Raw genomic sequence first — 18,261 nt, forward strand, 5'->3', positions numbered from 1 at the left:
GTTTAAATTTTTGGTTCATTTGAATCTTGAAAAGTTTATGGATATTTACCTAAATTTTATTATGGAGTCATTACTTTGACTAGTAACAAATGGATAGGGAATAAAACTTGCTGAAGCGTTAGGTTTGTTATGGAACATTTCCAATACAATTAGGATAGAAGTACCATTTTTTCAAGTCTCATGCTCATGAATAGATTGACTATTAGAGTACTGATATAGTAGGAAAGCATTAAAAAAAAATAGACTAATGTAGCCAAAACCAGGTTTTAGTTTCCCTGATGGAATGGACTTATAGACATTCTAGGTTATTTCTTGAGTCCTGTATCTAGTGTCATTAAAATCCAGGGGCCATTTGTGTTACATGACGTTAAACTGAGCAATTTATGTTGAGCTTCTTAGTATCTTTGTGAAAGAAATAAGGGACTTATAATGCTTGAATTTCTTCTGTTCCTATGGAATGCTTCATAAAATAACCATACTACTACTGTCTGTCTTTGCATGCTTACAGCACCAACACAGCCACGGTTAGCAACCCGTTATTTATTCCAGTGAAAGAAAAAAAATTAACATATTATTGATGTGTTCTTTTGCTCAGTGATTTTCACAATACTCTAAGGAGACGCACTTTCAGTCTCTGAGTACTCCTTTATTTATAAATTTTATTTATTGTCCTTTTTGGTTAAGATTTTATTTGAAAATAAGTTTTCTGGCTTAATCTGTTAGCTCCTGGATTTAAGGAAACAACTAAAGACATTGACCAAGATTTATCACCAAGGCCATAAACTAAGATTTCACTTTTTACTGTAGTGAAAAATTGGAAAGAGCATAAAGGCTTATAATGTAATATTTTGGTGCCATTAAGATCATGTTTTGCATAATTAATTTTAACGTGTTGTTAGCATATTCCAAATGTTGTACTAAGAATTTTACCTACATTTTTCATACCAGCCTTAAGTTATTTCACAGATGTGAAAATTGGTATGCAGACAAGTTACATATTTGCCCACAGCTGCATAGATTGTAGATGTTGGTTCTTGAATTTGAGTTCAGATTTATCTTAAGTCTAATTTTTCTTCATATTTTTAAACTATCTCTATAAAGGAGAATGTCCAACTATTACATTAAGATGGCAAAAAGAAATACACAATCTTAAAGTATTATTCTAACTTTATATTTAAAAAAAGCACACTGAGATACATACTTAAGCATGGTAAGTAAAGACAGCTATTGTTTATTGAATATATGATTATATCATGCCAGGAACTTTCTTAATGTTACTCTGTTGGATCATCAGAGTAACACTTATGATATTTGTATTATTCTTATGAGTATATTTTAGATTAATTTGGCCGAAGTCACACAAAGCTGATTCCATGATTAGGCAGGACTGAAACCCAAGTCTGTTTGATTCTGAGACACATCAACTTGTTAAATATTTATTTAGGATTCTAATAGATACCATGCACTGTTTTATCCTTTGGTAATATAATAGTAAGCGATACATACAGCCATTCTATTTTAGAAGAAGACCAAAAGGAACTACACCCAAAGTTAAGTAAGTTGAATTAATGTGATGTTTATTTTCTTCTGTCTGCCATTCTGAACTTTCTGAGGTATTACATGTGTGTATATGTTTTTAAATTGTATACATTAATGTTATTGTATTAAATCAAGAAAAAAATACCTTAAGCAAATCTGCCATCGTAAGTGTATAGCAGTATATTCTATTCATAATGTTGAAATGTGTAAATGAAGAAGGGAAGAGATAATAGATAGGTTAAGTGGAAAACCATTCTTATCACTCCTCTGTAATGACTTTGTATCACCTGTGTGCACTCCTAAACTCAGTGGTGACCTAAGGCTCACTTTTCAAGTTTCTCATCTTCTACAGAATTATATTCATTCTGTTAGCAGTGCTCTCCCTTTGGTACCCTGATACAAAAACAAAAGACAGGGAGTACCCTTTTAAAGAAGGTTGCCGTTATGATCTAACTTGTGTCCACCCAAAATTCCTATGTCGAAGTCCTAACTCAGTACCTCAGAGTATAACCACATTTGGAGGGGCATTTGGTTTTTTTAAGAGGGAAAATTCATCATTAAGGTGGGCCATACTTTAAAATAACTGGTATCATTCTAAGAGGAGAGTAAGGCACTGACACAGCTAGAGGAAAGACTATGTGAAAACACATAGGGAGAGGATGGTCATCCATACACCAAAGAGAGAGGCCTTAGAAGGAACCAAGCCTCCCTGCCAGCCTCTTGATTTTAGGCATCTAGCCTCCATAACCATGAGAAAATAAATTCTTATTTTTTAAATCACCCAAACCATGGTAATTTGTTGAGGCAGCCCTACCAAACTAATACAGTTACATTCTGGAAGAGCAACCACGTTGTGTGTGCGCGCGCACACACACACACACACACACACACGCACATGAAAATCAACTGAGTAATGTAAGTCTGATTAGAGCTGCATCTGGGATTGTATAAGTGCAGGTGGAGGTAAGGAGCAACTATTTTCAATAAGCCAGTTTCTTTTATTTGAAAGAAATGGCAGGCAATGTGCTCAAAAGTCTACTTATCAAATCAGTGTTTTATACAAAACATGTCCATTGTTAACTTTTGTGCAAATTGCCATAGTGACACCATAGTATTTACAGATTTAAAAGGCAGTCCCTGGGAGGTCATGTAATCTGATAGAAAAATGTAAAACCCTGGCACAAATGACTATAATGTAATAATACAGACCTCATGATGTATGTAATTATCTTACATAATATAAAGTACACTCATGCACACATACCTTTATAACCATAGTTCTGAATCATGGTACTTGGAGAGAATGTATTGTGACTTCTGTGGGATTTTTGTCACAGTTGTAAAATTGAAAAGTTAATATTGCCTCAGGAAAATACATGAAATAGGACACCACTGTGATTTCAAGCATCTACATACATGATTCTTCTACTGTCTTCATCTCTTAATTCCCTGGCATACTTATTCTACATTAGTGATCTCTCTAGCTAACTTTAGGTACCTCTCTTCACAGTCATATCCTAGACTTTGTCTACCAGTAACTGCAGTTCTTCATAATCGCATTTCTAAGCGTTATATTCTGCTGTTAGAATTACTGCCTATTTTTCATTCTAAAACCCCAACTCCAATACTCCTTTGACACTTTCTTCCCTTCTACTCCCCCCTCCCCCACCAGAAACTACTAGTCCATTGATCCTAATACCTTCTCACTGCCCCTCAGGTCCTGGTGTCCTTACCTGCTTAGTAAGTCTGAATTAACATAGTCAGTATTATAATCACTCCTTTGCATAAATTCTTCAATCCTTTGCTCATCTGTCACTTTGTCATTCACTTAATTGAAATACCATTGGATAAAATTAACTCCTGGTCTGTACTGTGACCAGTGGATGCGACCAAAAGGAAACCCAGAAACATTAATCAGTCTTACTTTTAAATTCATGACTTAATTTCAGGTATGTTCTTAAGAGTAACAAAAGTCTGCTGTATTTCTCTAGTATGTTTACTTTACCACCGTTCACCAAAGCCAGTTCTTGTCTTCTCCTTTCTCTAAAAACTTCTACTACCTCTTTCCATCCTCACTACCAGCTGATGACCTTGATTCCTCTTTCACTGGTTCATGTAAAAAAGGGAAGAAAAAAGAAATTCAACATGGAGAGGACAAATAGTAAAATGGTATTAATAAATCCTTCCTTATGAGTAATTACATTAAATGTAAATAAACACTAAAGTAGTGTGGCAAGTAGGTGAAATCATGATCATATGTTTCCTGCAAGAGACATAGTTTAAATAAGGGGTAAGTAAAAGTATAGAAAACATATATCATGTAAACAGTAACTAAATAGAGATGAAGTGACTATATTTACATTAGGCAAAATAGGCATTAAAACAAAAATTGTTACTATAGACAAAGATAAAATGTGTATTATAAATATATATCCAGCTAACAATAGAGTTTCAAAAATAAGTAAAGCAAAAACTGAGTAGAAAGGAGCAGTATAGACAGTTCAGTAATAATAGTTAGACACTTCAATGTCCTGTTGGTCAGAAAGTCAACAAAAATTAGAAAATTTGAACAATATTATACACCAGGTAGACTTTAGCAGACATAGGACATTCATGCCAACAGCACAATCCACAGAATATATATTCTTCTCAAATGCACATGGAACATTCTCCAGGATGGATCATATGTTAAGTCATAAAATAAGTACTAACAAATTTGAATGTATTGAAGTCATACAAAATATGACTTCAGAATGTAATGAAATAATAAATGAGTAACAGAAGAGAATTTGGGAAATTCACAAATATGTGGAAATAAAAAATATACTTCTAATTAAGAAGTATAAAACGAAATTAGAAAATACTTCAAAATTAATTAAAATGAAAAGATACTATACCAGAATTTAATGAATGCAGCTAGAGCAGTGCTTAAAGGGAAATTTGTAGCTACAAATATCTGTATTTAAAAAGAAGAAAGAGCTGAAATGAATATGTAATCTTTCACCCAAAGATACGGAAAAGAAGAGCAAACTAAACCCAAGGAAAGAAATAAGAGACAGTACAGCAGAAATGAATGAAATAATTAAATAGAGAAAAATGAATGAAATCAAAAGTTGATTTTTTGAAAATCATCAAAAAATTGACAAACCTTGGATGATCTACCGGGACATAAAAAGACTCAGAGTACTAAAAATACAGTTTCTGTGAGCCACAGGTGTGGGCATGGTTAACTGAGTCTTCTGTTCTGAATCTCACTAGACTGAAATCAAGATGTCAGCTGAGCTGCAGTTATCTGGAGATTAGGGTCTACTTCCAAGTTCTTTTGAAATTTAGAAGCTGGCAAAATTCAGTTCTTTGCAGCTCTGGGACTAAGTTCCTCAACTCCTAGAGGCTACCCTCATGGTAGGCGATTGACAATATGATTGTTTGCTTTCTACCTTAAGGCCAGCAGGACAGCATCTGCTGTTGCTTTTTTACTTTTTTAAAGAGCTCTCCTAGGGCTGGCGGAGTGGCTCAAGCAGTGAGAGCACCTACCTAGCAAACTTGAGGCCATAAGTTCAAACCCCAGCGCCACTCAAAAAAAAAAAAAAGAGCTCCCCTGATTAGGTCAGGCCTGTCCAGGGTAATTTGTCTTTTGATTAACTAACTCAGTGTCAACTGATAATCCTTTTTATCATATTATAGCTGCATAATCCTTTTTATCATATTAAGCAATCTAATGGTAGGAATAATCTATAAAAAAAAATATTTAACACTCAGGGGAAGAAGATTATTCCAGGCATGGACATCAGGAGTTGGGTACCTTGGGGGCCATACTAGAATTCTACCTACCATACCTCAATCTCTCAGTCTTCCTCTTCTTGGTTAATGACATCTCTGTTCTCTCAATTGTTCAGAACTCGTTTGATCTGTCAGCAAATTCATTTCTCTCTTAACTTCTGAATATACCAGAATATGTACCCTTCCTCACTCTTATTACTAGTATATGGATTCAAACCTCTGTCTCCCAGCTCGGATAAGATATTTTCTATCTGATATTTCTGCTTTTGCCCTTGTCCTGTGCCTGTCTCTTACCAATGCTGTAGCTTTAGTAATCCTGATAAAACATAAATTGTGTCATATATAAGGCGTAAAACCTTACATAGCTGCACGTGTATTAGAAGTAAGAATCTTTACAAAGTCCTAATGGCTCTACACAGTTAGCCGGTCCCCACTACTACCCCATTATCTCTCTGGTATCAGATAAAACAGGCATTAAAGCAAAAATTCTAGAAGACAGAGGTACTTTTTTTTTGCTTTTATTTATTTATTTTTATTTTTAATTTTATTTTGTCATTTTTAAATTTATTTACATGTGTATACATTATTTGGGCCACACCCTCACCCCCTCTGCCTGCTCCCAGGCAGAACCTATTCTTTCCTTTTGTTCCTCCAATTTTGTTGAAGAGAAAACATAAGAGATAATAAGAAAAACATACTGTTTTTGCTAGTTTGAGATAAAAATAGCTATACAGAGAGATTCCTAATGTTTCCATGCACTTGTGTATTACAACCCATATTGGTTCATCTCTACCAGACCAAAGAGGTACGTTTCATAATTATAAAGTCTTCATTCATTAAGAAGATTTCACAATTATAAATATATATTCACCTAAGCACAGAGCCCCAAAGTAAGTGAAGCAAAATTTCTCAGACTAGAAAGGAATGATACAATTCTATTTCCCTCCTGTTTCCTTTATTGCTCACACATTAGCCTTCCTGCTACTTCTTGAACACCATGGCTCTTTACACTTGCTCTTTCATTAGCCTGGATTCTTTTCCCCAAATATTTTAATAGTTCGCCTTAATCTCCTTTGTATCTTTACTCAAAAAACAATGTGCTTTAGCCACATATTTAAACTCTTCCACTTTACCCCTGCATGCGCAATCTCCCTGTCTCTCCTTCCTGCTTTGTTTGTTCTCCTCAGCCCTTCATCTCTAACATGTCATTCATTTATTTTAATTAATTAATTAATTAATTAATTAACTTAATCTTTCTCTCTCCCCTGCATTAGGGTGAATGTAAGTTCCATGCAAACAGTACTTTTCCAGCTTTGTTCCTGCCATAGTCCCTGTTCATGGAATAATACCTAGCACATAGTACATTTAGCAAATTTTAGTTCAGTTGATGAGTAAACTATTTTAGAATGCTTGTAGGATGCATGTTAATGTTTTAGCTAAATTGAAATTATATCCCACTTGTTTTCTTAGAGTCCTATCTGTCCTGCTTTTCTTATTTATAATAATCCCAATGTAAAGAATCAACTATAATTACCTCTGATAGACTTAAGAATTATCAACCAACAACATTATCTTCCTTAAAGTTGTTGTCTTTATTTACTATTGTGTTTAAGCCCATTATACCTATTCATTTATTCTTGAGTAAGTCACTCATGTCTTTAAAATATAAAACTATAGGTAGCCTCACAATCTTAAATAACATATTTTAAAGGACTACAAATTAAACATGATATTCAATGAAAGTAGATTTTTTTTTTTTATGTTCTGAACTAGGAAGTTTGGACATGATCCACTGGAAAATAAGACTTAAGTGTGACAAATAGAGTCCAAGTGGCTCACACCTATAGTCATAGCTACTTGGGAGGTGGCAGTTGGGAGGGATTGCAGTTCAAGGTTAGTCCTGGCAAAAAGTCCATGATACCCCATCTCAACTGTGGCATACACCTGTTATCCAGCGATGCAGGAAGCATAAATAGGAGGATCACGATCCAGGCCTGCCAGGCATTAAAGTGAGACTCTATTCGAAAAATAGTGAAAACAAAAAGGGCTGGGAGCATGGCTTATGTGGAAGAACACCTTCCTGGCAAGCACAAGGCCCTGAGTTCAAACCCCAGTACCACCAAAAAAAAAGTGGCAAATATAATGTTTCCAAATTTTAGTAAAGAATGTTAGTATTTCTAATTTTGAGTAATATAAGAATTGAAAACTATCACTGTGTGTTTGATTCTCCCTTATGCTTTTTGCTTCCTGGATGTCTTTGTGTTGTGAATGTGTGAGAGTGCAGTGTCTCCCAACTACCTTTTCTCTTTTCACTCCATTCCTCTGGGTGTATTGTTCATGGGCTCTTTGCTCATGCCAGGCCTTCCTAAAAGTTGATCAATATAAAAACATAAAACTGGTGTATGTATCTGCATTTATTTATTGTATCTTATTAAGTAGAGTATCAGATTCTGATTTTGCTTTGAGCACATGAGGTTTTTTTATGTGGCTTTGGCAGACTTTTATTTTTAACTTGTTACAGTAACATTTGGTTAAACAAACTTTTAGTTTGTAGTGGCTAGCCTTTGTAAGATTCTAGCTTTATAATTCATCGTCCACATGATCTTAGGAAATTTGGCTAACTTCTAATGTTTTCTTAGTCTATATGATAGCATTAGTTTCTATCACTGAGGTTGTTGTGACAATTAAATAAAAAAGGGGTGTACGTAGTAAGCATTTGATTCTAAAGCTAAGTCCCTGTTAGTATGTGCCTCCTGAAATCTTTCTCTCTGAACTCTTCCTTGACATCCTTTCTTACGTTCCCCAACACCACACACACTTCTTTGGCGGAAGTCACAGAAGATTAACACGGTAAAAAGTTTCATGCCATAGCTCTTCTTTCTCAGCCAGTCAAATGCTTTAACTCTCTCCCCTCCTTTCCTTTGTCAGTCAACATGTACTTAGTAAGAGCTCAAGATGCGTAGTACTGTAAGAGGTAGCTGAAAATTCAGCTCCCCTTCAGTTCTCCTTTGCAGTTATCCAAGCCTGTCATTCCAGTTCATAAGTGGAAACCCAGTCCTACCGGGAACAGGTAGAACTTCTTTAGTGTTAATCCCCTGTTAATGAATTTATGAAATTAGTCCTCTGTGACACAGAGAAGAGAGCACTTTGTTATATGTAAGAGATTTAATTGTTTAATCCATACATAACTTAAAGGGCATTAATGAGAATGTTGCTCTTTCACGGTAGCCAAGGAGTATCAGGTTAGGCTGGTATTTGCCTTGAGTGTACTTGTTTAAGGAAAGAGATCTGGCAAAGATCATTTTCAACTCATGGTTTAAAGGTACAGAGAAAATTTCTTCACTGTTAAAATCCCTTTCGCCATTCATCTTTGAAAAAAAACTAATGATACATTTTAAAGTTACTTTTTAACAGACTGTATTTTAATTAATAGTGAATTTATGCATGGATGGTTTTTAAGACTTAAGAGTATATGAAATATAAGATAACCTTCTGAAATAGTAAAGGGGGAGAAGGAATGAAAATCATGGGTAGGACTATTAACAGGTAAGCTGGTTTGGAGACTGGATGATACCTAAATAATGATCTACAAATTCTGCGAAAGTCTTAGTAGAAATTCTTCCAGAGCATCCATGTGAAAATAACCCTGTGTGATCTAAGAACACTCTCAGCAGCAGCTTGCAGGAAGAGCAAGGATGAATTTCATAGATTCATACAGCTGTTTCCTATAACAACTATCAGTAAGGCTGATGTGATGTATCACACCAAGCACTGTTCATAAAAGGTATTCTGTATATGTGTTTTTTTAGGGAGGGGCAGGCCCAAATGCCGTGATTCATAGAACTCAGCACTAAGCACTGTTCATAAAAGGTATTCTGTGTGTGTGGATTTTTTTGGAGGGGGGCCAGGTCCAAATGCTGTGACTCATAGAGCCCATTTCTCCCCTTGTCTGACTTTGTCAATATGTATTTTAGAAAATAGGTTGTATGAGCCTTAGTGCACTATTCTTACATGACTATTATTTTTTTTTCTCAGATGAATTTCTTCAAGCACTTGGTAGCACTAATAACCATGTCCCAGGAGAAAAGCTTTTCTTTTTACTCCAGGTGCATATCAACATTTATGCTTTAATAGAATGGAGATTGTGAGGTTGAAGTGACTTCTTTAAACAACTGAGGAGCCAAATAAGGATGCTGGCCTCAAGGGGCCATTCAGCCTTATAGATGAGTTGAAGATGTACCTTAATTAAAAAAACAAAAACTCAGCCTAGTACTATAAGTTGTTTTGAATTTTTTTTATTTTTTTATTTTTTTTCAGTTCTATTATTTATTTTTTTAAATATTTTTGAAAAAATATATTTTTTTACAATATTTTCAACTTAAACACTATTCACACTGAACACGTATGGCAGCTTAACCTACCCAAATATGAAGTTTAAGAAGCCAAAACTGTTCTAGCTTTGTTAAAAGAAAAGTTGTGCTGCAGACTTTTGTCATGATGGTTAATAAAGCAAGGAAAAGCACCACTCAAATCATGTTACAGTCTTTGTTCAGTTGGATTATGGACTGGTGTTGGTCCTAAGTTAGACTTCACACAGTTATGGCTATGATACAGTTAATCCCCTCAAAGGATGAAATTCTCAAATCATATATCCTCAGACATAACGCCAGGAGAATTCAGTATGTCTAACATTATAACATACCAAGAAAGCCAGACTAGCTTTTATCAATCACCAAAGACACACTTTGTTTATAGTGAATTATTTCAAATTAATAGACCTTCAGAAAAAAGGAGATTTAACAATTAGAATGTAATTTAGTGTTACTCATTTCTACAAAGTATACACATTAAAAACTTAATCTTACAGGACCACTTTGGCCTCGAAGAAGAAAATTTAGTAGGAGTTAGAGGTTTTTAACTTGGTGCTTTGTCACAACTTGACTGGTGCTTCTTTCCTCACTGTCTTTACATTAAGTCAATTCTATTTTCAGGAAATGTTTGACAGCTTTTTACTTAATAACAGTCTCAGCACTTTTATTAAGCATGCAAGACTAACAAAAACTTTGGCAATGCATAAGTGTAACAACACAGTGACAAGAGAGAGCTTTTACAATTAAGTCTTCTAATACTGCCTTCACAGTGTGGAAATTGTGCTACATCCACCAAAAGAGGGCCCCGTCTACTCAAATATTTTAGTACTTCACCCCAGGAACAAACTCCTTTGCATTTGGATTCAGATTGCTCTTGACCACAAGATCTTCCAGAGAAGAGCCATCACTGATAACAAGGTCATTAAATTGGTCTTGGATTTGGTCCATTGTTTGTGGGAGATCTCGAGCTGGAATAAACCACTCATGTTCTTCTTCTTCTTCCAGCATTTCTTGGAAACAACGTTCAATAAATTCTTCTTCCCACAACTCCTCTTCTATTTGTCTGTTGAATTCCTCTTCATTTTCCATCCACATGTACTCTGCGAATGGATTGTCATCTTCATGAGAATGACCATTAATAATCACATCTTCATTGATGATGCTTGGGCTAGTACTGCTGCGACTTGGATCTTTCATGGTTGGCGTTAGTTGTCGTTTTTAACCTCAATTTTAGTTCTCAAGGAGCAATATGCACAGCCTTTAACCATTACAGTGAGTCGCCATTCCTCCCATCCCCCAGTGCACGGCAGCGGGGCGGCAGCCAAAGAATCCTGTCGGCCTCCGCGGATCTCCACAGGCAGCGCCGCTTCGCCCACCGCCTCCCTTCTCCAGTCCCTTGAATTTATTTTAATATCCATAAAAATTGTAACATAAAACCCCAAAGACCTAAAATACCCTGTGTTATCGTCACAATAAGTTTAACCTGGAAGATTTTTATAGGTATAACCAGATTACCTACCAGCTTTCAGTGGTGTGATTTCCTAATTTATCTTTGAAAATAAACTACTTGCCAAGTATACACTGAGGAAACTAAATGAAGGAACTTGTTCACTAAGACTACTTAAAAACCATTGAAAAATACAGGGACAACCTACTGAAGATAATGTATTTGTTTATAATAGGTAATTGCAGTCTTTTTAAGGCAGAATTAGTTGACAAAGGCATTCCTTCTTAGTCATAACAAAACTGTGTACCCTCAAGTCTTAAAAAAATAGTTACTTGTCTCATATGTAAGAGAGTCACATGTACTGGTTTGTACAAAATAGCATCATATTATTAATAAGAAAATAAGAAAGAAGTTAACCAAAAGGGGGGCTAGAAAACACCCTCTTACACCTTACAGAAAAAAGTGCTAGTCATTCATCAGAAGCCTTTCTACTTTCCTAATTCCTACAGAATTGAGGGCTGGTTCTGAGTAAACATTAATCTCTTTGGAAAGAATTCACCAATTTTAAATAATTACTGAATCGCAAGGTTTGTTATTATGAAAGGTTTTTAAACACTGTGACTTTGTAACAGTTTATAACATTTACCTTGTGGTCACTCTGTGATGTTGGTTGACAGTAGTAAGATCAAAGGCAGAGTTGTCAATTGTCTGGAGTAATGTACTAGAAATCAGAAGTTGAGCTTCCAGCCTTGTTTCGTCTGTGATTTTATATTCTTCATATCTTTTGAACATTCTGTATCTCAGTCAACTCCATCTATTAAACTGAGTTCCTAATAACTGCCCTGGTCTGTCTCACAGGAATGTTGCATGGACAAATTAGATAAGTGTAAAAGTGCCTTGGAGGTAAAGCCACTCTGTGACTAAAAATTAGTGTGATGTAGCTACCAAAAAGTGTGTTGCAGAGGCTACATCATCTCTGCAGGCTCCATGATAGATAAAGCTTCATAATGGATTCCTGTCAAGCAAACCCAGCCCATCTTATCAGTTCATGGCTACATAATATTTAATGGAAAAAAATCTCTTTACAAACTTTTGTTACCTTGATATGAATGTGCATTAAAAATCAGTCCTGTTTGGACTGAAGGGGAAAAGTGCTAAATAATGAATGTAAAACTTCAATTGTGTAAGTAATTTTTAGAGAAATTACTGTACAACATTGTGCCTGTGGTCAATAGTATTGTGCTACATACTTAATCTTTTGAGAGTTGATCTCATGTTAAATGTTCTTATCACAATATAGTTAATTTTTTTTTAAAATCAGTCATACTTCAATTAAAAGAAACCTTTCCAGTAGAGGATGTAGGGTTGTGTATTGAAAGCTGGTGGAAAGGGGGGACTGGGAGGTAAAGGGGTAAGGGAGAGTAATAGAAGGAGTTGAACAGACCAAAATAAGGTATATCCACAGCAGGGATACATAGAGAACCCCACTTGAACATCAACTTAAATATTAATAATGAAAGACAGGACTGTAAAATAGATACAGTGTGTGTTTGGGGGGCACTAGTGGGAGGGGGGGAGGGTGAAGGAAGGAGATTAAGTTGAGGGTATATGGTTGATGGACTTCATATACCTATACGAAACAACTAAGAAACCTCTTAAAATTGCTTTAAGTGGGTCAGGGAGGAGATTGAGGGGGAAAGGGGATGGGGGTGATGTAACCAATATACAATATAAGCCTAATTGGAACTGTCACTATGAATTCCCCCCTATATAATGAATATTTTTTAATTAAAACTAACTAAATAAATAGAACCTTTCCAAGTGGCTTCAAATAATCCATAATACAACACAGTTTATAAATTCTGTAGTCTATTTTAGAGGGTGAAAATATGATATATTTAATAAAGTTGAGAAGTACATATATGACACAATGTGTGGGGAAGAGAAATTGACCGTTTTCTTTTCACAGGCCATAATTATCACTATAATTACAATAATTACTTAAAAAAAGACTGACATTACCAAATTCGGATTTTTCTTTTCTTTATTTTCTAGAAATGTCAGACTTTCTTCTCTGCTTAAAACACATGTTGCTGCTTTGGTTACTTCATTTTTCCCAGTTAACATCTTCATACTCAATCCTAACCCTTATATAGGCAGATTAATTCATTGTAGCTCAGTAATACATATCACTAAGTCCCCTAAAGATAGCAAAATGGGGTGGGGAAGGTGGCCTTTCTTGAAGAAATCCCTTAAGTGCTCTATTCTTCTATGTTTTTCTCTTCACATAAATATACAGTCCCTTTGTAAATGCATAGCACACTTATTAAAGAAAGGAAAATTAAGGAAGTATTTGGATATTGCATTAAAGATGTCCTGTCCAGGCTAACTTAAGAAACTTTCATTCTTTTTCCTGAACATTTTTTTTGTATATGATAGTTATCCAGGGGGTTTCATTGTGACATTCATATGTGTATATGTCATACCCCAATTTGGTTCATTCCCTCTATTATTCTCCCTCTGACCCCATTTCCTTCACAGTGACTTCATCACGTTTCAGTGTTCCATATTCATAAATGTATAGGAAGTACATCAGCCATATTAACCCTCTCCCCTTTACCTTCTTCATTTACCCTCCCCTACACTGGTGTCACCCTGTTATCATGACCTGTTTTACGTTCTTGTCTTTCATTCCTTAAGTGTCTGTTCATTCTTCACTGGGATTTTGCCTTGGTATTTTACCCATAATTATATTGTACTCAAGTAGTCTAACCCCTCCACTACTCTTCCTCACCCTTTTCCCCCTACCTTGTATGTTCAACAGTTCATCGTGTGTTTCTTTGTGTCTTGTTCCTACACGTATGTGATGTATTTCATTATTATTCACTCTCTATTTTCTTCTTTTCCTCCTCCCTTAGTCTCCTCTAATAGTCCCACTTTTGGAAACATGTTCTGTATATATTTCTATGTTTAGATGATAATGCTTATGTTTGTATTGGATCTTATCTTCCACATATGAGAGAAAACACAAGACCTTGTCTTTCTGAACTTGGCTAACTTCACTTAAAATGATTTCTCCAATTCCATCCATTTACCTATGAACAACAAAATTTCATTCTTCTTTATGAGTAAAATTCCATTGCATATATATATCACACTTTCTTAATCCATCCATCAGTTGAAGGGCATCTGAACTGTTTCCAAAGCTTAGCCACCATGAATAATGCTGCAATAAACATGGGTGTTCAAGGGTCTTTATTGTATCCTGACTTACATTCCTTCAAGTATGTTCCTAAGAGTGCTATTGCTAGATCATGGGGTAACTCTGTTTTTAGTTTTTTAAGGCACCCTCCATACTGTTTTTCATCAACAGTGTATGAGGGTTCCTTTTTCCCCACGTCCTTACCAGCATTTGTTGATTATGTTCTTGATGATAGCCATCCTGACAGGAGTTAGAATCTTAATGTGGTTTTGATTTGCATTGACTGGAATTCGGATTGCCAGTATTTTAAATTGAGAATTTTTGCATCTATTTTTATTAAGAAATTGGTCTGTAATTCTCAATTTTTCACATACATCATAGTTGAATTCACCCCATCCATCATTCTCCTTTATTTCTTCCTCCTCCACTCCTGGAAGTTTCAACAGGTCTCATATTTCCATTTATATGCATGTGTACATATTATTTCTACCATATTCACCTCCCTGTTCCCTTTTTTGTAAGAAAAAAAAAGGCGTTTTTGTTTAAGATAGTTATACAGGATGTTTCATTGTGACATTTCCATGTATATATGTGTTATAACCCAAATTAGTTCATCCCCACTATTTTTTTCCTTTCTGCCTTCATCCCCTTCTTATGGTTAATTCTCTTTTTTTTGTTGTGACCCTGTCCAGTTTTGGGATGAATGTAATACTGTCTTCATAGAATGAGTGTAGTAGTATTCCTTCCCTTTCTATTTCATGGAAATATTTGAGGAGTGCTGGTATTAGTTCTTCTTTAAAGATCTTGCAGAATTCAAGAGACCTCGTGGCGCAACGGTAAAGATCTTGCAGAATTCAGCAGTGAATCCATCAGATTCTGATCTTTTCTCTTTTGGGAGACTGTATTGCTGCTTCAATTTCATTGTTGTTATAAATACATTTAGATAATTTATACCTTCTTTGTTCAGTTTTGGCTGGTCAAATGTGTCTAGAAATTTATCCATTTCTTCTGGATTTTCCAATTTATTTAAATGTAGGTTTTTAGAGTACACCTTAATGATCCTTTGGATTTCGTTGGTATTTTTGGTAATATCCCCATTTTCATTTATAATTTTATTAATTTGGGTCTTTTCCCTCCTCATTTTAGTTAGACTTGCTAAGGGTTTATCAATCTTAATTATCTTTCCTAAGAACCAACTTTCTGTTTCATTGATTGTATGGTGTTTTGAGTCGGGGGGAGGTCTCTGTTTTGTTGATTTATTGTATGCTAGTTTGGGGTATAGCTTGTTCTTATTTCTTTAAAGAGTTTAAGATGCAACATTATTTCATTTATTTGAGATCTCTCTGTGTTTTTAATATAGGCACTTATAGCAATAAACTTTCTGTATCCCACAAGTTCTGGTAGGTTATGTTTTCATTTTCATTAGATTCTAGGAACTTTTTATTTCATCCCTTATTTCATTAATGACCCACTGGTTATGCAGCAGTGTGTTGTTCAGTCTCCAGGCATTTGAGTATTTTCTGCCGAGAAACTTTCTTCTTTATGATGGCAGTATGAGAGTTTGAACTCAGGGCCTCACACTGGCTAGGCAGGCGCTCTTTATCACTTGACCCATTCCACTAGCCCTGCAACTTTCATTATTGAATCAAGTTGATCTCTTTTCTTTTGGCAGGGGACCTTTCCTAGTGGCACTAGGGAAATCTTGGCACCCAGAAGAATTTAACTGTGCTCACTGCAAAAATACCATGGCCTACATTGGATTTGTAGAGGAGAAAGGAGCGCTGTATTGTGAGCTGTGCTATGAGAAATTCTTTGCCCCTGAATGTGGTAGATGCCAAAGGAAGATCCTTGGAGTAAGCAAAATAGTTTTTTGTTATAAGACACTTCTATTATTTTTACTTTTTTTTTCTTTTTGCTTTACCAATCCTCTCTACTTTCATTACTATTTATTATTGCCAAGCAAAACAAAATAGACCTCTGTAGAAGTATATCAGACTCATGGGGTTAGTTTGTCTTTGGTTTTGTCTTACTGAATGCTGGCTTGTCTGGTGAAAGTCTAGCCACTGTGGGGAAATCGTAATTGACTGTGGGTGTACTGCCTCAACAGGACCCTGTTTGCTTAGGAATGAAGAGGTCGCACAAGACCACACACATCAGAGTTCTCAGAACTGACACCTTCACTGTTTTAATTTAAATTCCATAGCTTTTATTTAAGAGCAGTGTTTCCCCATTTGTCGGGGTTCAAGCACAGGACACTGAGCTCATGAAGTATATAAAACATGAGGCTTATAATTGATACATTTTCCTTGAATACATACAATGTTTAAAAATGTACCTACAGTTTTGTGAATACACATGTAATAGAAAAATAATAAAAACCACACCGTTTTGCAGGAAAAGAGTGATTTAGTAGTAAGATACATGATAAATAATGACAAATAAATTAGTATCCTGTTTTGGAATATCTAGTTTGGGTAACCAGGAGTTGGAATTTGATTTTAGAAGAAGCCAAAGTGCTTGCATATAAAAGTTGGAAATGGCTTTGCTGAATTCTAACTAATATTCTCAACATGAAGATATAATAATGAAAACTAATTCATATTAATTGAGAGAAGAGTATGCATTATTGAGTACATCTTTAGGTAGGTCTAAAACTTTGAGGACACTTTGAATTATAAATATGCTATCTGAAATATTTCTCTGTTATTAACTTGTAGTTTGGAATAAAGGAGTAGAAGGTTCAGTTTGTACAAAACAATGAAAGATAATTAACTAGTAATATATATATTATAATATCACTTCATTGTAAGATGTAGTCTATGGATTCAAGTAAGAGTCTCAGAAGCAGTAAGATTCCAGGGACTTGGAAAGAGCAAATTCCCAACTTACACTATTATTCCCATCTTAACTATTATTCAGAAGTAGTTTTTAATGGTTCATTTCTTTTTCTCAGTACAAAGAAACAATTCATTATAAAACCAATTCCCCCAGAACCAAGTCTTTCATTTATACTTAGTATATTTAGCCAGAGAGCCAGTGTGGACTAGAGTCTGCTTTATAGTTCAAATTTTAGACACTCAGAGTAAGTGCATAGTCCAGTCACAGCTGATTCCAAAAGGCTAAACATATGCTACACTGATTGGATTATTGCTTCCATAATTCGGCAGGACATACATTTGTTTAAGTTTTTAAAAGCTTTCCCTTCCTCCATGACATTTTCAAGATAATACTATGAAAATTTTCTAAGTTAATGCTACCTGACACCCTTTGAAAGAAAGAATGTATTGTAGCAAGCGCTTATGAAACACTTCCTTTATTCACCATATGTATAAAGTTTTAGTAACAGTAATCACTGTTTTTAAAAGTTCATTGATTTGTGTTTGTGAAAAGCACACATATTATAGTGCATAGGTTTCAATGATGTGTGAATCTTTCCTTAAGTATCTACTTTAATGAAAAGCTCAAGGCAAAGATGAAGTATGTATGTCTGCTTTAGGCTAGCTCTTGGTGTATTTATTGTCATCTTTCTTTAAATTCTATTACCTTTCTGTAATAGGAAGTCATCAATGCTTTGAAACAAACTTGGCATGTTTCCTGCTTTGTGTGTGTGGCCTGTGGGAAACCCATTCGTAATAATGTTTTTCACCTGGAGGATGGTGAGCCCTACTGTGAGACTGGTAAGGTCATGAGCCATTAGTTGCTTGAGGTTTTTTGTTTTTGTTTTTGACAGCACTGGGGTTTGAACTCATGGCCTCACACTTACTTAGGTAGGTACTGTTACTGCTTGAGCTACTCTGTCAGCCCTTTTTTTATGATGGGGTTTTTTTGAGATAGGATCTTGAGAACTATTTGACTATTTGCCTGGCTGGCTTGGAACTGCAAACCTCCTAATCTCTGTCTCCTGAGCAGCTAGATTGCAGGTA

The 18,261-nt window shown here is 35.2% G+C and overlaps 2 protein-coding genes across 14 annotated transcripts in view; one reads left to right on the forward strand and one right to left on the reverse strand.

The window, feature by feature from the left end:
• Nucleotides 1-18,261, forward strand: part of Pdlim5 (PDZ and LIM domain 5) — a 208,052-nt gene that overhangs the window by 181,742 nt on the left and 8,049 nt on the right. For all 13 annotated transcript variants that reach the window (XM_074041379.1, XM_074041380.1, XM_074041381.1 and 10 more), the window contains 2 exons: nt 16,011-16,191; nt 17,895-18,015. In XM_074041379.1, the coding sequence (XP_073897480.1) occupies nt 16,011-16,191; nt 17,895-18,015 (302 nt within the window). The remainder of the gene's footprint in view (nt 1-16,010; nt 16,192-17,894; nt 18,016-18,261) is intronic.
• LOC109687405 (polyadenylate-binding protein-interacting protein 2) lies at nt 9,647-10,956 on the reverse strand. The gene has a single exon (XM_074041396.1). The coding sequence runs from the start codon at nt 10,884-10,886 to the stop codon at nt 10,512-10,514; it is 375 nt and encodes a 124-aa protein (XP_073897497.1). The 5' UTR covers nt 10,887-10,956; the 3' UTR covers nt 9,647-10,511.

This window comes from Castor canadensis, chromosome 9, assembly GCF_047511655.1.
Source record: "Castor canadensis chromosome 9, mCasCan1.hap1v2, whole genome shotgun sequence".
Classification (NCBI taxonomy): domain Eukaryota; kingdom Metazoa; phylum Chordata; class Mammalia; order Rodentia; family Castoridae; genus Castor; species Castor canadensis.

Bases quoted from the DNA above. Each gene is read 5' to 3' on its own strand.
- LOC109687405 (XM_074041396.1), bottom strand. From the start codon at position 10,886: ATGAAAGATCCAAGTCGCAGCAGTACTAGCCCAAGCATCATCAATGAA.